Source organism: Xiphophorus couchianus, chromosome 14, assembly GCF_001444195.1.
Source record: "Xiphophorus couchianus chromosome 14, X_couchianus-1.0, whole genome shotgun sequence".
In the NCBI taxonomy this organism is placed as follows: domain Eukaryota; kingdom Metazoa; phylum Chordata; class Actinopteri; order Cyprinodontiformes; family Poeciliidae; genus Xiphophorus; species Xiphophorus couchianus.
In genome coordinates, this window is record NC_040241.1 from 12,889,994 (window position 1) to 12,910,107 (window position 20,114).

Sequence of the window (20,114 nt, forward strand, 5' to 3'; positions counted from 1 at the left end):
GGAAAAGTTGTTTTTGTGGTTGGAGCTGCTGTGGTTGTGGTTGTAGCGGCTGCTGTTGTGGTTGTAGCAACTGTGGTTGTGGTTGTAGCAGCTGTGGTTGTGGTTGTAACAGCTGTTGTTGTGGTTGTAGCGGCTGTGGTTGTGGTTGTAGCTTTTGTGGTTGTGGCTGGAGAGGCTGTGGTTGTGGTTGGAGCGGATGTGGTTGTGGTCGGAGCAGCTGTTGTTGTGGTCGGAGCTGCTGTTGTGGTGGTTGGAGCGGCTGTGGTTGTGATTGGAACAGCTGTGGTAGTGGTTGGAGCAGCTGTTGTTGTGGTTGGGGCCGCTGTGGTAGTGGTTGGAGCAGCTGTGGTTGTGGTTGGAGCATCTGTGGTTGTGGTCGGAGCATCTGTGGTTGTGGTTGGAATAGCTGTTGTTGTGGTTGGAGCCGCTGTTGTTGTGGTTGGAGCTATTGTGGTTCTGGTTGGAGCAGCTGTGGTTGTGGTTGGAGCTGTTGTTGTTGTGGTTGGAGCCGTTGTTGTGGTTTTTGCTGCTGTTGTGATTGGAGCAGCTGTTGTCGTGGTTGCAGCAGCTGTAGTCGTGTTTGGAGCAGATGTTGTTGTGGTTGGAGCTGTTGTGCTGGTGGTTGGAGCAGCTGTGGTTGTGGTTGGAGCGCCTGTTGTTGTGGTTGGAGCAGCTGTGGTTGTGGTTGGAACATCTATGGTTGTGGGTGGTGCAGCTGTTGTTGTTGTTGGAGATGCTGTGGTTGTTGTTAGTGGTGCTGTTGTTGTGGTGGGAGGTGCTGTGGTTGTGGTTGTAGCTGCTGTGGTTATGGTTGGTGATGCTGTGGCTGTGGTTGGAACTGCAGTGGTTGTGGTTGGAGCTGTTGTGGTTGTGGTTGGAGCCGCTGTTGTTGTGGTTGGAGCAGCTGTTGTCGCGGTTGGAGCAGCTGTGGTTGTGGTTGGAACATCTATGGTTGTGGGTGGTGCAGCTGTTGTTGTTGGAGATGCTGTGGTTGTTGTTAGAGGTGCTGTTGTTGTGGTGAGAGGTGCTGTGGTTGTGGTTGTAGCTGCTGTGGTTATGGTTGCCGCAGCTGTGGTTGTTGTTGGAGCTGGTGTGGTTGTGGTTGGAGCGGCAGTGGTTGTGGTTGGATCAGCTGTTGCTGTGGTTGGAGCAGCTCTTGTTGTGGTTGGAGCTGTTGTGGTTGTGGTTGGAGCTGCTGTTGTTGTAGGTGGAGCAGCTGTTGTTGTGGTTGGAGCAGCTGTCGTTGTGGTTGGAGAAGCTGTGGTTGTAGTTGGAGCCATTGTGGCTGGAGCCGTTGTGGTTGTGGTTGGAGCAACTGTTGTTGTGGTTGGAGCCGCTGTTGTTGTAGTTGGAGCAGCTGTTGTTGTGGTTGGAGCTGCTGTTGTTGTGGTTGGAGCTGCTGTTGTTGTGGATGGAGCTGCTGTTGTTGTGGTTGGAGCCGCTGTGGTTGTGGTTGGAGCCGCTGTGGTTGTGGTTGGAGCAGCTGTGGTTGTAGTTGGAGCCGTTGTGGTTGGAGCAACTGTGGATGTGGTTGGAGCCGTTGTGGTTGTGGTTGGAGCAACTGTTCTTATGGTTGGAGCCGCTGTGGTTGTAGTTGGAGCAACTGTTGTTGTGGTTGGAGCCGCTGTGGTTGTGGTTGGAGCCGCTGTGAATGTGGTTGGAGCAGCTGTGGTTGTAGTTGGAGCCGTTGTGGTTGTGGTTGGAGCAACTGTGGATGTGGTTGGAGCCGTTGTGGTTGTGGTTGGAGCAACTGTTCTTGTGGTTGGAGCCACTGTGGTTGTAGTTGGAGCAGTTGTTGTTGTGGATGGATCAGCTGTTGTTGTGGATGGAGCTGCTGTTGTTGTGGTTGGAGCCGCTGTGAATGTGGTTGGAGCAGCTGTGGTTGTAGTTGGAGCCGTTGTGGTTGGAGCAACTGTTGTTGTGGTTGGAGCCGCTGTGGTTGTGGTTGGAGCAGCTGTGAATGTGGTTGGAGCAGCTGTGGTTGTAGTTGGAGCCGTTGTGGTTGTGGTTGGAGCAACTGTGGATGTGGTTGGAGCCGTTGTGGTTGTGGTTGGAGCAACTGTTCTTGTGGTTGGAGCCGCTGTGGTTGTAGTTGGAGCAGCTGTTGTTGTGGTTGGAGCTGCTGTTGTTGTGGTTGGAGCAGCTGTGGATGTGGTTGGAGCCGCTGTTGTTGTGGTTGTAGCAACTGTGGTTGTGGTTGTAGCAGCTGTGGTTGTGGTTGGAGCGGCTGTGGTTGTGGTTGTAACTGTTGTGGTTGTGGTTGGAGCGGCTGTGGTTGTGGTTGGAGCGGATGTGGTTGTGGTCGGAGCAGCTGTTGTTGTGGTCGGAGCTGCTGTTGTTGTGGTTGGAGCGGCTGTGGTTGTGATTGGAACAGCTGTTCTTGTGGTTGGAGCAGCTGTTGTTGTGGTTGGAGCAGCTGTGGTTGTGGTTGGGGCCGCTGTGGTTGTGGTTGGAGCATCTGTGGTTGTGGTCGGAGCATCTGTGTTTGTGGTTGGAAAACCTGTTGTTGTGATTGGAGCCGCTGTTGTTGTGGTTGGAGCCGATGTTGTTGTGGTTGGAGCCATTGTGGTTGTGGTTGGAAGAATTGTTGTTGTGGTCGGAGCTGTTGTGGTTTTTGTTGTAGCAGCTGCTGTTGTGGTGGTAGCACCTGTGGTTGTGGTTGTAGCAGCTGTGGTTGTGGTTGGAACAGCTGTTCTTGTGGTTGTAACTGTTGTGGTTGTGGTTGGAGCGGCTGTGGTTGTGGTCGGAGCAGCTGTTGTTGTGGTCGGAGCTGCTGTTGTTGTGGTTGGAGCGGCTGTGGTTGTGATTGGAACAGCTGTTCTTGTGGTTGGAGCAGCTGTTGTTGTGGTTGGAGCAGCTGTGGTTGTGGTTGGGGCCGCTGTTGTTGTGGTTGGAGCATCTGTGGTTGTGGTCGGAGCATCTGTGGTTGTGGTTGGAAAAGCTGTTGTTGTGGTTGGAGTAGCTGTTGTTGTGGTTGGAGCTGTTGTGGTTGTGGTTGTAGCCGCTGTTGTGGTTTTTGCTGCTGTTGTGATTGGAGCAGCTGTTGTCGTGGTTGGAGAAGCTGTTGTCGTGGTTGGGGCAGCTGTTGTCGTGGTTGGAGCAGCTGTTGTCGTGGTTGGAGCAGCTGTGGTTGTGGTTGGAGCGCCTGTTGTTGTGGTTGGAGCAGCTGTGGTTGTGGTTGGAACATCTATGGTTGTGGTTGTCGTTGGAGCTGTTGTGCTGGTGGTTGGAGCAGCTGTGGTTGTGGTTGTCGTTGGGGCAGCTGTTGTCGTGGTTGGAGCAGCTGTGGTTGTGGTTGGAGCAGCTGTTGCTGTGGTTGGAGCAGCTCTTGTTGTGGTGGGAACTGTTGTGGTTGTGGTTGGAGCTCCTGTTGTTGTAGTTGGAGCAGCTGTTGTTGTGGTTGGAGCAGCTGTGTTTGTGGTTGGAGAAGCTGTGGTTGTAGTTGGAGCTGTTGTGGTTGTGGTTGGAGCCGTTGTGGTTGTGGTTGGAGCAACTGTTGTTGTGGTTGGAGCCGCTGTTGTTGTAGTTGGAGCAGCTGTTGTTGTGGTTGGAGCTGCTGTTGTTGTGGTTGGAGCAGCTGTTGTCATGGTTGGAGCAGCTGTTGTCATGGTTGGAGCAACTGTGGTTGTGGTTGGAGCAGCTGTGGTTGTGGTTGGAGCTGTTGTGGTTGTGGTTGTAGCCGCTGTTGTGGTTTTTGCTGCTGTTCTGATTGGAGCAGCTGGTGTCGTGGTTGGAGAAGCTGTTGTCGTGGTTGGAGCAGCTGTTGTTGTGGTTGGAGCAGCTGTGGTTGTGGTTGGAGCGCCTGTTGTTGTGGTTGGAGCAGCTGTGGTTGTGGTTGGAACATCTCTGGTTGTGGGTGGTGCAGCTGTTGTTGTTGGAGATGATGTGGTTGTTGTTAGTGGTGCTGTTGTTGTGGTGGGAGGAACTGTGGTTGTGGTTGGATCCGATGTGGTTGTGGTTGCCGCAGCTGTGGTTGTTTTTGGAGCTGGTGTGGTTGTGGTTGGAGCAGCAGTGGTTGTGGTTGGAGCTGCTGTTGTAGTTGGAGCAGCTGTTGTTATGGTTGGAGCAGCTGTGGTTGTGGTTGGAGAAGCTGTGGTTGTAGTTGGAGCCGTTGTGGTTGTGGTTGGAGCCGTTGTGGTTGTGGTTGTAGCCGTTGTGGTTGTGGTTGGAGCAACTGTTGTTGTGGTTGGAGCCGCTGTTGTTGTAGTTGGAGCAGCTGTTGTTGTGGTTGGAGCTGCTGTATTTGTTGTTGGAGCTGCTGTTGTTGTGGTTGGAGCTGCTGTTGTTGTGGATGGAGCCGCTGTTGTTGTTGTGGTTGGAGCCGCTGTGGTTGTTGTTGGAGCCGCTGTGGTTGTGGTTGGAGCAGCTGTGGTTGTAGTTGGAGCCGTTGTGGTTGTGGTTGGAGCAACTGTGGATGTGGTTGGAGCCGTTGTGGTTGTGGTTGGAGCAACTGTTCTTGTGGTTGGAGCCACTGTGGTTGTAGTTGGAGCAGTTGTTGTTGTTGTTGGAGCAGCTGTTGTTGTGGTTGGAGCTGCTGTTGTTGTGGTTGGAGCAGCTGTTTTGGTTGGAGCTGCTGTGGTTGTGGTTGGAGCAGCTGTGGTTGTGGTTGGAGCCGCTGTTGTTGTGGTTACAGCTGTTGTGGTTGGAGCGCCTGTTGTGGTTGGAAAAGTTGTTGTTGTGGTTGGAGCTGTTGTGGTTGTGGTTGTAGCAGCTGTGGTTGTGGTTGTAGCAGCTGTGGTTGTGGTTGGAGCAGCTGTTGTTGTGGTTGGAGCAGCTGTGGTTGTGGTTGGGGCCGCTGTGGTTGTGGTTGGAGCAGCTGTTGTTGTGGTTGGAGCAGCTGTGGTTGTGGTTGGAGCCGATGTTGTCGTTGTTGGAGCCAGTGTGGTTGTGGTTGGAGCAGCTGTTGTCGTTGTTGGAGAAGCTGTTGTCGTGGTTGGAGCAGCTGTTGTTGTGGTTGGAGCAGCTGTTTTGGTTGGAGCTGCTGTGGTTGTGGTTGGAGCAACTGTTCTTCTGGTTGGAGCCGCTGTGGTTGTAGTTGGAGCAGCTGTTGTTGTGGTTGGAGCAGCTGTTGTTGTGGTTGGAGCTGCTGTTGTTGTGGTTGGAGCAGCTGTTTTGGTTGGAGCTGCTGTGGTTGTGGTTGGAGCAGCTGTGGTTGTGGTTGGAGCCGCTGTTGTTGTGCTTACAGCTGTTGTGGTTGGAGCGCCTGTTGTTGTTGTTGGAAAAGTTGTTGTTGTGGTTGGAGCTGTTGTGGTTGTGGTTGTAGCAGCTGCTGTTGTGTTTGTAGCAACTGTGGTTGTGGTTGTAGCAGCTGTGGTTGTGGTTGTAGCAGCTGTTGTTGTGGTTGGAGCGGCTGTGGTTGTGGTTGTAGCTGTTGTGGTTGTGGTTGTAGCGGCTGTGGTTGTGGTTGGAGTAGCTGTTGTTGTGGTTGGAGCAGCTGTGGTTGTGGTTGGGGCCACTGTGGTTGTGGTTGGAGCAGCTGTGGTTGTGTTTGGAGCATTTGTGGTTGTGGTTTGAACAGCTGTTGTTGTGGTTGGAGCCGCTGTTGTTGTGGTTGGAGCCGATGTTGTTGTGGTTGGAGCGGCTGTGGTTGTGGTTGTAGCTGTTGTGGTTGTGGCTGGAGCGGCTGTGGTTGTGGTTGGAGCAGCTGTTGTTGTGGTTGGAGCAGCTGTGGTTGTGGTTGGGGCCGCTGTGGTTGTGGTTGGAGCAGCTGTTGTGGTTGGAGCAGCTGTGGTTGTGGTTGGAGCATCTGTGGTTGTGGTCGGAGCATCTGTTGTTGTGGTTGGAGCAGCTGTGGTTGTGGTTGGGGCCGCTGTGGTTGTGGTTTGAGCAGCTGTTGTTGTGGTTGGAGCAGCTGTGGTTGTGTTTGGAGCATTTGTGGTCGTGGTTGGAACAGCTGTTGTTGTGGTTGGAGCCGCTGTTGTTGTGGTTGGAGCCGATGTTGTTGTGGTTGGAGCCATTGTGGTTGTGGTTGTAGCAGCTGTGGTTGTGGTTGTAGCAGCTGTTGTTGTGGTTGGAGCGGCTGTGGTTGTGGTTGTAGCTGTTGTGGTTGTGGCTGGAGCGGCTGTGGTTGTGGTTGGAGCAGCTGTTGTTGTGGTTGGAGCAGCTGTGGTTGTGGTTGGGGCCGCTGTGGTTGTGGTTGGAGCAGCTGTTGTTGTGGTTTGAGCAGCTGTGGTTGTGGTTGGAGCATCTGTGGTTGTGGTCGGAGCATCTGTGGTTGTGGTTGGAGCAGCTGTGGTTGTGGTCGGAGCTGTTGTGGTTGTGGTTGTAGCCGCTGTTGTGGTTTTTGCTGCTGTTGTGATTGGAGCAGCTGGTGTCGTGGTTGGAGCATTTGTGGTTGTGGTTGGAGCATTTGTGGTTGTGGTCGGAGCATCTGTGGTTGTGGTTGGAACAGCTGTTGTTGTGGTTGGAGCCGCTGTTGTTGTGGTTGGAGCCGATGTTGTTGTGGTTGGAGCCGCTGTTGTTGTGGTTGGAGCCGATGTTGTTGTGGTTGGAGCCGCTGTTGTTGTGGTTGGAGCCGATGTTGTTGTGGTTGGAGCATTTGTGGTTGTGGTTGGAGCATTTGTGGTTGTGGTTGGAGCTGCTGTGGTTGTGGTTGGTGCTGCTGTGGTTGTGGTTTGAACTGCAGTGGTTTTTATTGGAACAGCTGTTGTTGTGGTTGAAGCTGCTGTGGTTGTGGTTGGATCTGAAGTAGTTGGTGCTTCAGTAGCTGTGGTTTTTGTTGGAGCCGCTGTGGTTGTGATTGGAGTAGCTGTTGTTGTGGTTGGAGCAGCTCCTGTTGTGGTTGGAGCTGTTGTGGTTGTGGTTGGAGCCGCTGTGGTTGTGGATGGGGCTCCTGTTGTTGTGGTTGCAGCAGCTGTGGTTGTTGTTGGAGCAGTTGTTGTTGTGGTTGGAGCTGCTGTGGTTGTGGTTGACACAGCTGTAGTTGTGGTTGGAGCATCTGTGGTTGTGGTTTTTGCAGCTGTTGTTGTGGTACTAGGTACTGTGGTTGTTGAAGCAACTGTGGTTGTGGATTGTTCAGTTGTGGTTGTCCTTGGCACAGTTGTGGTTGTTGTTGGAGCCGCTGTGGTTGTGGTTGGCACAGTTGTGGTTGTTGTTTGAGCCGCTGTGGTTGGAGCTGTTGTGGTTGGAGCCGCTGTTGTTGTGGATGGAGCAGCTGTGGTTGTGGTTGGAGCGCCTGTTGTTGTGGTTGGAGCAGCTGTGTTTGTGGTTGGAGCAGCTGTGGTTGTGGTTGGAACATCTATGGTTGTGGGTGATGCAGCTGTTGTTGTTGGAGATGCTGTGGTTGTTGTTAGTGGTGCTTTTGTTGTGGTTGGAGATGCTGTGGATGTTGGAGCAACTGTGGCTGTGATTGGTACAGTTGTGGTTGGTGCACCTGTTGTTGTGGTGGGAGGTGCTGTGGTTGTAGTTGTAGCTGCTGTGGTTATGGTTGGTGATGCTGTGGCTGTGGTTGGAACTGCAGTGGTTGTGGTTGGAGCCGTTGTGGTTGTGGTTGGTGTAGCTGTTGTTGTGGTTGGAGCAGCTCTTGTTGTGGTTGGAGCTGTTGTGGTTGTGGTTGGAGCCCCTGTGGTTGTGGATGGAGCTCCTGTTGTTGTGCTTGCAGCAGCTGTGGTTGTTGTTGGAGCAGTTGTGGTGGTGGTTGGAGCTGCTGTGGTTGTCGTTGACACAGCTGTAGTTGTGGTTGGAGCAGCTGTGGTTGTGGTTGGAGGCGCTGTGGTTGTTGCAGCTGTGGTTGTGGTTGGCACAGCTGTGGTTGTGGATGGAGCCACTGTGGTTGTAGTTGGAGGAGCTGTGGTTGTGGTAGGAGCCGATGTGGTTGTAGTTGATGCAGCTGTGGTTGTGGTTGGCACAGTTGTAGTTGTGGTTGGAGGAGCTTTGGTTGTTGTTGGAGCCGCTGTTGTTGTAGATGGAGAAGCTGTGGTTGTGGTTGGAGCCGCTGTGGCTGTAGTTGGAGCAGCTGTGGTTGTGGTTGGAGCAGCAGTGGATGTGGATCGAGCTATTGTTGTTGTGGTTCTATCCGCTGTGGTTGTGGTTGGAGCCGCTGTCGTTGTGGTTGGAGCAGCTGTGGTTGTAGTTGGAGCTGCCGTTGTTGTGGTTGGAGTAGCTGTGGTGGTGGTTGCAGCTGTTGTGGTTGTGGTTGGAGCTGCTGTGGTTGTGGTTGGCACAGCTGTAGTTGTGGTTGGAGCAGCTTTGGTTGTGGTTGGGGCCGCTGTGGTTGTAGTTGATGCAGCTGTGGTTGTGGTTGACACAGTTGTGGTTGTTGTTTGAGCCGCTGTGGTTGTAGCTGTTGTGGTTGGAGCAACTGTGATTGTGGTTGGAGCAGCTGTTGTCGTGGTTGGATGAGCTGTAGTCGTGGTTGGAGCAGTTGTAGTTGTGGTTGCAGAAGCTGTGGTTGTGGTTGGAGTAGCTGTGGATGTTGTTGGAGCCGCTGTGGTTGTAGTTGCAGAAGCTGTGGTTGTAGTTGGAGCAGCTGTGACTGTGGTTGGAGCCGCTGTGGTTGTTGTTGGAGCCTCTGTGGTTGTAGTTGGAGCAGCCGTTGTTGTAGTTGGAGCAGCTGTGGTTGTTGTTGGAGCTGTTGTCGTTGTGTTTGGAGCTGCTGTGGTTGTGGTTGGCACAGGTGTAGTTGTGGTTGGAGCAGCTGTGGTTCTAGATGGAGAAACTGTGGTTGTGGTTGGAGCCACTGTGGCTGTAGTTGGAGCAGCTGTGGTTGTGGTTGGAGCAGCAGTGGATGTGGATGGAGCAACTGTTGTTGTGGTTGGATCCGCTGTGGTTGTAGTTGGAGCTTCTGTGGTTTTGGTATGAGCCGCTGTGGTATTAGTTGGAGCAATTGTTGTTGTGGTTGGAGCCTCTGTGGAGGTAGTTGGAACAGCCGTTGTTGTGGTTGGAGCAGCTGTGGTGGTGGTTGCAGCTGTTGTGGTTGTGGTTGGAGCTGCTGTGGTTGTGGTTGGCACAGCTGTAGTTGTAGATGGAGCCGCAGTGGTTGTAGTTGATGCAGCTGTGGTTGTGGTTGACTCAGCTGTTGTTGTGGTTGGAGCTGCTGTGGTTGTGGTTGGAGCGGTTGTGGTTATGGTTGGTGCAGCTGTTGTTGTGGTTGGAGGTGCTTTGGTTGTGGTTGGAGCATTTTTAGTTGTGGTTGGAGCTGCTGTGGTTGTGGTTGGTGCTGCTGTGGTTGTGGTTGGAACTGCAGTGGTTGTTATTGGAACAGCTGTTGTTGTGGTTGAAGCTGCTGTGGTTTTGGGTGGATCTGAAGTAGTTGGTGCTTCAGTAGCTGTAGTTGTAGTTGGAGCCAATGTAGTTGTGGTTGAAGCAGCTGTAGTTGTGGTCGGTGCCTCTGTTGTTGTGGTTGGCTCTGAAGTGGTTGTGGATGGAGTAGCTGTCGTTGTTTTTGGAGCACCTGTGGTTGTGGTTGGAGCTGTTGTGGTTGTGGTTGGAGGTGCATTGGTTGTGGTTTGAGAAGCTGTAGTTGTTAATGGAGCCGCAGTGGTTGTTGTTGGAATTGAAGTGGTTGTGGTTGGAGCAGCTGTAGTTGCTGGAGCTGATATAGTTGTGGTTTCAGCTGCTTTGGTTGTGATTATTGCATTTTTTGTTGTGGTTAATGCAGCAGTTGTGGATGTAGCAGCTGTAGTGGTTGTTTTTGCATCAGCTGTACTTGATGGTGCTGTGGTTGTTGTTGGAGTTGCTGTTGTTTTGGATTTTTCTTCTGTGGTTGTTGTGCGACCACCTGTTGTTACAGAGAGTGTGGTTGCAGTTGCAGTTGGAACAGCTGTAGTTTGTACTGGAATAGCTGTTGTAGTTTCTGGAACAACTACAGTTGTTGGTTGAGGCTCTGTAGTTGTGTCTGACGTTGTTGAGGTAACAACTGCTGTTGTTGTGTCTGGAGTGCTTCTTGTTGTTGCCACTTTGTTTGTTGTTGAATAAGCACTTGTGATGGTTGTAGGACTTGTAGTTGTCTGTGCAGCCATCATCTTCTGAGCTGTTTATTTTTTAGAGTGGAAACATTTTAAATAATCAATATTTACATCATATGCTGTTGTATTTAGTCACTGGATTTATAATATCAAACTTACTTGTTAGTATTAGTAGCAGTAGTAACACTTTTTCAGGACCCATGCTTTTTCAATCTTAATGCTGTAATTGTAAGCAAAACAAACATCTTATTCAAACATTAGTGAATCGGAGAAATAATTCATCAATACTTAATTTCATTTAACATAGAGACATTTTGAAATGTGGATATCCACATTTCATTGTGGACATTTCATAAGAGCCGTTCTATAGTAAATTATAAAATTCTCGTTGCACTACAGGCAGACAGGGGAAAATAAGCAGCTTCAATTTGTCGCTCCTTTCTGAGTCAGCCAGTTGTGCCATCGCTTCTAGAAATAGAAACAACGTCAAGCTGCTGGTACAGCCTTCAGTTCACTCTCGAATCCACAGACTACCTCTGTGCCCTCTGCGCTCAGCTGTTTCTGCCAGAGGCTTACTGTGCTTATTTACTTGTGGAAGTTATCATTATACCAGGTCTGAATCTGATGGTTAATGCTTGGATACTGGTAACATTAATGACTGCGCTGTTTCAAAGTTTGCTCTAGCTTGACATGGATACCAGTTTCCTCCTCACCACTGCATCTTAAAAATAGGTATGATTGAAATGTAGAGACTGCTGTAAACCCTCAGCTGTGAGAGGAAAGTTCAAAACTAGCTCAAATCTACACATGTCTAACATAATATATATATACAGTACAGACCAAAGGTTTTTACACACCTTCTAATTAAAATGTGTTTTCTTTATTTTCATGACTATTTATAAGGCAATAAATCCCACTTATTAACCTGACAGGGCAGGTTGACCTATGAAGTGAAAACCATTTCAGGTGACGACCTTTTGAAGCTCATCAAGAAAATGCAGAGTGTGTGCAAAGCAGTAATCACAGCAAAAGGTTGCTGCTTTGAAGAAACTAGAATATAAGGGGTATTTTTAGTTGTTTTACACTATTAGTATATATATACTAATATATTAATAATTTGATTCAGAACCTCATGTATGGAAGGCCACAAGTGTCAGTTTAGTACTTTAAAATGTACAAAATTAGATTTTTATTTATGTAAAATTGTAATACAACAGGAGACTTGTCTGTCAAATTGAAATAATAAATAATTATCTTGCACAAATTATGATTAAAAAAATTTATATTTATCAATCAATCAATCAATCAATCTGATTTTATTTGTATAGCACATTTCAGCAGCAAGGCATTTCAAAGTGCTTTACATCATATCAAACACAGAAACACAATGCAACATAGAATCAACAATCAAAACACGACATTAAGTCAGGTTCCATCAATAAATTTGTAATTGATTAGGTTTCAAATACAATCCTAAACAGGTGGGTTTTTAGTTGAGTTTGCATCCATAAAAGGTTTACCTGTTACACTCCTACTGTGTTATATGGAACAAAATACATATTGCTATTTTTATTGTCTTTCACGTTTACAATCACACAGTTTAAAACGATGTAGGCAGCATTTTAATGGGCTTCTGGCACCAGGCTCCGTACACCTCTTACACGGAATTTCGAGCAGGGACTCCGCCGTCCCTCACGGATTTTTGTGCAATTCTATGGTATCTGTTAGTGTCTAGAATTTACAGGGTTTCCGTTACATGCAATGACCCTCAGTCACTCGCCGTTTTAGGTCTCAAGTAATGTATGGAAGAGGATTAGGGCCACCAAAAAACAAAATTCTGACTTTCAAATCAGAATTTTGAGAGAAATGTCACGATTCTGACTTTATTCTCAGAATTCTGAGAATAAAGTCAGATTTTGTTTTTTTCCAGTGGCCCTAATTCTTTTCCGTACTTGAGTAATAACTTAATGTGTATATTTTTATTCATAGTCATGTGCTCCTAAAGTTTAGGAATTTATTTTTTATCTCTCCATATTACAAATCAGATAAAATAAAACATGAAACATATTTTTGTCATTGGCTATTCTGCCACTGAGGTCATGTGAAGCTGTTAGGATTTAGTAGACAAGGGAGCAGTTATAATTATTCAATAATCTACTTTAGCACAGGAAGTGAAACATAACTTGAAAAAAAATTAATAAATTATTTTACCATGCATTTGATTCAAATTTTGCTCTGATTCCAAATTTAATATATTTTTGTGTCATAAATTACGAAAACAATACTGAATTATTAATTTGATAAATTTCCAGTTTTATTCAAATTATCACATAGGCTATAACACGTATTTAATAACTCAGTAATGCTTAGGATTTGTCATCGTTAGTAGTCTACAACAGGAATATCATGTTGAACCTGTTCAGAAGAGGAAAACTAAAACAATTTAAAGTGTTGAGAGGCTGGGAAAGACCACAGAACAAAATGAACCATGTATTTAAATTGTTAAAGAAAAAAGAAAAACCTTATATTTCTGCTTAGTTAGTGGTGGGTGGGCATCTGGCCTGTGTGTAAATAAGCAATTTTTGATTAGCGCTGATAATTATGTATAGCCCTTATTTGGGCAGTGTATTAAATTCATTATTTTTTTTTTTTTTTCAACCAACAGTCTTCGACAATAGTGTTGTGGGTCTGAGCAACGCTCTTGCGGTCACAACAAGTGTTCAAATCACAAGAAAGACGCAAAAGCTAAGAGAGCGCTGAAACATGCAGCAACTGATTCTTTGGAGACTGGACGTTGTCGGGTAACTTTAAAGACATTTTGCTGAAACCGTTTAGCCTAAATAATGCCAGGAAACATAACGCATCGCGCAGCTTCTCCGGCGTCCTGTCAGGGTACGCCTTTTTAACAGCGCATTCGGCAATGTTTTGGACAAATGAAGAAACGTCGTGGGCAACTTTGAACGCGGGAGCAATTAAACAGAACACGGACAAAATAAATATTCCCATCCAGATGGAATTCGACTTTGAACATAATAAAAGGAATCCGCAGAAACTCAGGGATGTTCTCACCACACACAACACCAAGATCCCCAATTACAGCTGAAATGGACAGAGAGCAGAAGTTGGAAACACTTCTGGAACCCTGCAGGCAAATTTAGCCAAATTTATTTTTCACTGTCCTGTGTGGGTTTTAGAGAGAAATAATGTCTATTTCAATATGTATCAGTAAATAGTAATGAACTATATTCTAATTAAATGTTGTTTTTTTTCCTGTTGTAGGCAGATCTTGCCTGCAACAGGGATGATTGCAACGCGTTGCGAGTTGTAAAACCATCAATTCTACCATTTATAATTGATGGCGCTACATCAATTCTATGATTATTGAGTCAAGCCCACAAGGTGGATGTCAGGGCTGAAAGCTGTGGTGTTCCTATTTTATTTAGGAAAAAACTGATTTAGAGGTAAGAACTTTCTTTTTTTTTTGACAAAAGATGAATTTTGATTGGGTTTTTACACAGTTGGAACTAGAATATTGTCTGTCTGTTGAGAAAGTAGTTTCTCAAGAAGCTAATTATCTGAAAGTTGTCCATAAAGAATGACAAGATGCTATTTTGGGTTGGCTTATTTCTCAATTACACTTGTTAAATTGCATCTACAATGTGGTTTCTAATTTTGTTCTTTTTTTAAAATTCTGCTCCAACTCATCCCATTATGAATTGCATCCTACATAGTGGGGTAGGTTTTAATAAAGGCCACGTCTGTCTTCGACACAAACTCACAAATTCTGTAATCTCCTTATGTGGTTTTCTATCAGTACTATTTGTAGTAAACTCGTGGGGTATTTTGGGAGTTTGAAAGGTCTGTCTTAGAAATTGGAGGTGTTAAATATGCCAAGGCAAAAAGTGTTACAATGTTTCCAGGAGAATGAACAAGAATGAAGAAACAGGTATTTTTGGTACTCTGTGATTCTGCCTGTGCTCATCTCTCCAAAGGGATGGATAGCTCAGAGAATCATCCTGCCTAAGTGGTCAAATTCAAGTCGACGTTCAACACAAACCCGGAGACACAAAAAAAAGAAAAGAAAGAAATTAAGAGAAAAGCATCTTTTGCCAATCTGAAAATTGCTACTATACTGACTTCCATATTCAGGTCAATAAAGATCAGAGAGGGTTGAACTCTGGGATTAAGCGGAACTAAAACGTGAATATAAACTCCATATATTAGAATATTGTTGAAATGTTTAGTATCTATTTTAAATAACCTCGCTGTTACTGTAAGATAAACAGACCACAAAATATTTTTTTAAATATATGTTTATAATGACTGCTAAAGTAAGAATTTAGCAAAAATGGGAAAACGTACTCATAACTTCTCCTAAACAAAAGCAGTTTTTATGAAAAAGTGAGAAAAAACAAACAAAAAAAAATCCAAATTCTGTAACTTTGATAATATATATAAAAAAAGAACTAAAAGTAAAAATCTGTTTTGATTCTCTTTAATGTGGTGAAACTTTGACATAATTTTGCCTATTTTACTGATTACATAAAATGCCCTTGAATCAGTGCGAACTAGTTAAATGTTTACAAATTCCTCAATTTAAAACTAGTGTGTAAATATCTAAAAACAAATCTGTGTTAAAAATTTTTAAGGTTTCTTGTATTTAAACCTTTAAATCTTAACGCTCAGAAATGTACTTACCCAGAGCAGTAAATCAATTCAAAGGTTCCTAAAATCTCTCTTGCTGCTCTTGAAACTTGCTTTTCTAGAGCTTGCTCAGCCTTATATATTAGCTCTAAGTTATTACCAGAATGACGCAGATATGAAATTTCGTTTGAAACAACATAGGTATTTCAGGAATGGCGAGGTAACAAATCCGGCTGTGCAACTCCCCTTTTTTTTAAGTTTCTTTCATCTATACCACATTCACAGCTCAGTGATATTTCTTCATTCCACCCAAGTAAACAATCCAGACAATTTTGCTTTTATTTGTGGATGTGTTGCAATTTTAAGTATGTCAAAATATAAAGATAAGACTTTATATTTATATAAACTTTGTTTAAACTCTAAAACAGCGAAAATATATTTTTTGGCTTAGTTTCATTTTGCTAAGATGCACGGTAAGTTTGTTGAATGCAAATTGTGAGTAAGAAAATGCCAGAGGTGTGGCTGTAATACCGTCTTTTGTGCAACGCTGACAGCTTTAGAGAATCCAAATTTAGAATAGATGCACTCTGTTCAGAAATCCATTATTAACTTGTGAAATTCTTAGTTGACAGGTCGGATTAGGCACAAAACAAACCATGCTTAGGTTCACAAAAGGGATCACAAGAAGTCCACATTTTGTGATCCTTAAATGAGAACTTGTTTTTTTGTGTAAGGTCTTACAAAAGTTATGTCATAACATGGCAAGAAATGTCTGTTGTGGAGTCACACTGTAACAAAACATACATGAGAATTTCAAAACAATTTGAAATTTATTTTAAAAATATTCTGAGTTAAAAAAAAAAAGCAATATGGTTCCAATGTTAAAGTCTTCAATGTCAGTTGAGAATGCAACTATAAAATAAATTTGTAAACAAACATTTTACAATTAACTTTATTGTATAATTCTTTAATTACAATTTGTGAAATTACAATTCACACGTGTTTGATTTAGACATTTAACTACATAGGAAAATGCTTTAACAAGTACAGTCATTCAACCACAAGGAAAATTCAAGAGGAAACTAAAATCAATAATTGCATGGCTTTCTTTTGAAATACTTTCTCTATGTATCATTGGCAGACGGGTCAAATCTTGCCACTTCACAGTTTGCTGCATTTAATAAAAAGACTGCTGAGCCTCAGACCAAAGTGACTGATCTATGACTAGCATTATAACTAACAGAAGTAGGATGTTGTTTTTGGTTGTTCCCATTCAAAAGTATGTCAGATACAGTGAATCATTCCTAATGCATTTTCCATCCGTTCATCCATCCATCCATCTGTCCATCCTTCCACCAGCATTTCAAGGCCAGCAGAGGCACGTAGTCCCTCCAGCTTGTCTTGGGTCTACTTTTGGGTCTCCTCCCGGTGGGATCTGCCCAAAACACCTCACCAGGGAGGCATCCTAACCACACGGCAGAACCTCCGCCACTGGCTCGTGTCAATGTGGAGAAGCAGCAGCTCTACTCTGAGTCCGTCCCGGATGACCGAGCTTCACCCTGTCTCTAAGGGAGACAGGGTGAATGGCCTGCCATTCTTTTCTGTCACTGTCTCTTTTTATGTACTGAGATTAATGGAATATTTTCTCCTGATTCCCTGAAGATGTCGGCTGATTATTTGCTTGTTATTCTAATGAACGCAGTTTCATGAAAACATTTTTGCATGGGTTTAGATGCTGATTACAATAATAATAATAATAATAAGTGTAAGTATATAAAGCACTAACTCTTTCCATACACAGACTAAAAAGAGACATGCACATTTGTTCTCACTGTGTGAAGTTAAATCTGACCACACTTTTCAGGTTTTAACTTAGTGTGTGTGCAAGTGAGGCTTCCTACAAAATGGACTCAGTCCCACCAATTCTGTCATCAGAGGGAATGGGCCAGAACTCCAGCAAAATGTTGTGTGGAAACCTGTGGAAGGAAACCCCAAAGGCTTGACACAAATCCTGTAGTTTAGTAAATAGAAATAATTTTGGTAATTCTAACTAAGCTAAAACGAGATAAGTTTGGTTTGTAACTTCAGACAGGGAGGAGAAAAGAAGATAATTTAATATATAAAAACAATTCCATTGCAAAATTGTGTTTTCATTATCTTTTATTAAACTGATAGGTATATTCTTTACAGAATACCTTCTGTTATAAATACAATTAAAAGGAAAAGAAAAACTGGACAATCATACAGGACGTTGCTCAGACAGCTTATTTTTGGTAAATCCTACAATATTTATTGAGAGAAATCTTCACCAAACTAAATAATCCTTCAAGAAATACCTTCATGATGAATATGATAAGTTAATACAATGACACAGAATAATTAGTTTTTCATTAATAAATAAGACAAAATTGACATGAGGAAATGATCAAGTTTCAATAAATGTTTTAAAGTTTAAAATTCTAAGTGAATCTTGGTCTGGAATTAGAACAACATTCTTGTTCACACAAGCAATAATTGACATTTTCATGCAGATTTTCCTCTGGAAGCCAGCAGAGACGTTATTGTTGTGTTGAAAGAAGCCATGACAACAGGACCATGCTGAATGCAGTGATGAGGCTGATTGTATGGCTTGCTCCACTCGACGTTTCTGTGTAAAAGAAGGCAAAAAAAAACTTACATCAACAAACTCCTTCGTGAGTTCATAGATCTTGTATGATTAACATGTTAATCTATATTTTCTGTAGTTTGAACGTAATTTAACTTACGTGTGCCATCCACAAAAATTGAATTGATGTCAATGTTGAAAGCTGTGATGGTTGAATTTGCTTTCACCAAAATATCTGTGATTTGGGTGCTACTAGGTTGGGATGCTGTTGCAAATCCAAGGTCAATGTTGTTGATGATTGATCCTTTGCTGCAGAGGTAACAACATTTCAGTTATTCTGTGCACATTCACATTAAATAGTCTTCAGAATTTATCTGCAACTCATACCTGAATGAAATCACAATGAAACTGCGGTAAGAAGCGAACGCTGCCTGGTAGAGTGGTTCAAGCTGCAAAAAGACAAAAAAAGTGAGTTTTCTATTGGTGAATTTTAACATTGGGTACTTCAAAATATAATTGCAACAATCAGGCTTGAAGTTTGTGAAAAAGCAGTAAAGGGAATTCAAATCTATCCAGACCAATTTCTCCTGTGATATGGATTAATGTTATGGCATCCGGTAGAAGACATGGAAGCTGTGAAATGCTATAGGCTTGGATGAGCAGATTAGCATGAGGATTAGAGACGTCTTCCCCCCGGGACCTGGACACTGGTGGAGGAGGCAAAGGAGAGGGTGGAAGTCTGAAGAAGATGGAAGAACAAGGGTGGAGAAGAAGGGATGGAGGTGGGTTGAAGCCCGACTGGTGGGCAGATGGAGCCGTAGATGGAGAAGTTAATTGAGGTGCATTCCGATGCTGATAGGTTGTGGTAGAAGCTCATGACGCAGCGATTGGATGATGTAGGTAAGGCTGAAGAAAATCTTCCAGGACTACAGCAGGTCAGCCATCATTACCTACATGTGTTTGTGTTCAGGGCACACACAGCATTAATAATTACACATGTAACGCTAATTAATAAAATCAGTCCCTACTGGCTGACCAATAAAAGGCACAGATTCCTTTAATGTAAGAGGAAACATTTTAGGAGAAAACCTGTGTTCAAAATAAAATATAATTAAAAAAAATCTCAATATAGAGGCTACACGTAGTTGTCCTGTTCTGTTTTAAGTTTAAATATGAATAATTTCCCTTCATAATGTAATAGTTCTGTATAGCCTTGGAGGTTGTTTTTTTTTGTTCCATTAAATTTGCTTTAATTTTTATAATCTGATTGTTTAATAAACTTTTGTTACTTTTAACTGTGCCATTAAATACATATATGTTAAATGCTGATTATGTTTTAGAAACAGATTAAAGACTTCTTCAAGTCCCCAGGCTGAATTTCAACCCCAAGCGCTCTGCAATCTGGAGCTTCACATAATGTATAAAATGAAGATTTTTCTTTTTTTAAAATTTTTTACTATGTGCCCCCATAAAAAAAATGATCGCCCCACCTTGGACACTCTGATAAATTTAGTCTAGGACCAACGCTGTATCTTATAATTTATCTTTATTATATTGATATCTATACAGGAAAAAATAAGCAAAAATACTTTCAGCATACTGAATACAAAATATTTTTGTGATAAATACAACTAAAAGAAAAAGAAAAACTAGACAATCATACAGGACATTGATCAGACAGTTTTACAATATTGATTGAGAGAGAAATCTTAAGGATTACATAAACAGTCTCTGACCTAAATAATCCTTAATTACCTTCATGTTACCGTTCACAGATTATAAATTATATTACTTTACCATAATAATTAAATTTACATAAATAAATAAGAAAGAACTGATATGAACAAACTTAAAGAGCCTGACAATTCAAATAAACATATTCACTGTTATACAGTATCAAGATTCAATAAATGTTTTTAAAGTTTTAAAGTGTCATGAGTAAATTTTTAGAATGTCCTTCTTCACACCAGTAAGAATTGACATTTTCCAGCACATCTTCCTCTGGAAACCAGCAGAGACGTTATTGCTGGTTTGAAAGAAGCCATGACAGCAGGACCAAGCTGAGTGCAGTGATGAGGCTGATGTTGTGGCTTACTCCACTTGATACCTCTGCAAGTGAGGAAAAGAAGACACATGACCTTATTTGAAAAAACACCTCCTCTGTTATATACCAGATTTTGTATCATTGCAATGCTAACTTATTTTTATTTGAATGTAATTTAGCTTACGTATGTCATCCACAAGAAAAGAAGCAGTTTCAATGTTGAAGTCTGTGACGATCAAAGCTGCTTTCAGCAAAACCTCTGCAATTTGAATGTTGCTAGGTATAAACGCTGCTGAAAATTTGAGGTTCATGTTGTTGACAATTGATCCGTTGCATCCGGTAGAAGACATGGAAGCTGTGAAATGCTATAGGCTTGGATGAGCAGATTAGCATGAGGATTAGAGACGTCTTCCCCCCGGGACCTGGACACTGGTGGAGGAGGCAAAGGAGAGGGTGGAAGTCTGAAGAAGATGGAAGAACAAGGGTGGAGAAGAAGGGATGGAGGTGGGTTGAAGCCCGACTGGTGGGCAGATGGAGCCGTAGATGGAGAAGTTAATTGAGGTGCATTCCGATGCTGATAGGTTGTGGTAGAAGCTCATGACGCAGCGATTGGATGATGTAGGTAAGGCTGAAGAAAATCTTCCAGGACTACAGCAGGTCAGCCATCATTACCTACATGTGTTTGTGTTCAGGGCACACACAGCATTAATAATTACACATGTAACGCTAATTAATAAAATCAGTCCCTACTGGCTGACCAATAAAAGGCACAGATTCCTTTAATGTAAGAGGAAACATTTTAGGAGAAAACCTGTGTTCAAAATAAAATATAATTAAAAAAAATCTCAATATAGAGGCTACACGTAGTTGTCCTGTTCTGTTTTAAGTTTAAATATGAATAATTTCCCTTCATAAT

At 43.7% G+C, this 20,114-nt stretch overlaps 1 protein-coding gene and 2 long non-coding RNA genes across 4 annotated transcripts; all 3 read right to left on the bottom strand.

Annotated features, from left to right (window-relative positions):
• Nucleotides 1–946: 946 nt before the first annotated feature.
• On the bottom strand, nt 947–8,540 carry LOC114157873 (mucin-5AC-like; the record flags this gene model as incomplete). The annotated part of the gene is made up of 4 exons (XM_028039043.1): nt 947–967; nt 1,065–1,087; nt 6,887–7,211; nt 8,244–8,540. Coding segments are annotated over 4 exons (666 nt in total), but the record flags the coding sequence as incomplete, so codon positions are not given.
• A 1,007-nt stretch (nt 8,541–9,547) lies between these two features.
• LOC114157749 (uncharacterized) lies at nt 9,548–14,649 on the bottom strand. The gene is made up of 3 exons (XR_003598253.1): nt 14,604–14,649; nt 10,065–10,125; nt 9,548–9,970 (listed from the first exon to the last, which is right to left on the bottom strand). It is a non-coding gene; the product is annotated as an uncharacterized LOC114157749 (long non-coding RNA).
• Nucleotides 14,650–16,691: 2,042 nt separating this feature from the next.
• Nucleotides 16,692–19,524, bottom strand: LOC114157733 (uncharacterized). Of its 2 annotated transcripts, XR_003598237.1 has the most exons (4): nt 19,383–19,524; nt 17,542–19,263; nt 17,315–17,463; nt 16,692–17,196 (listed from the first exon to the last, which is right to left on the bottom strand). It is a non-coding gene; the product is annotated as an uncharacterized LOC114157733 (long non-coding RNA). The 2 variants fall into 2 exon arrangements; XR_003598236.1 differs by having other exon boundaries at nt 17,315–19,263.
• Nucleotides 19,525–20,114: the final 590 nt, after the last annotated feature.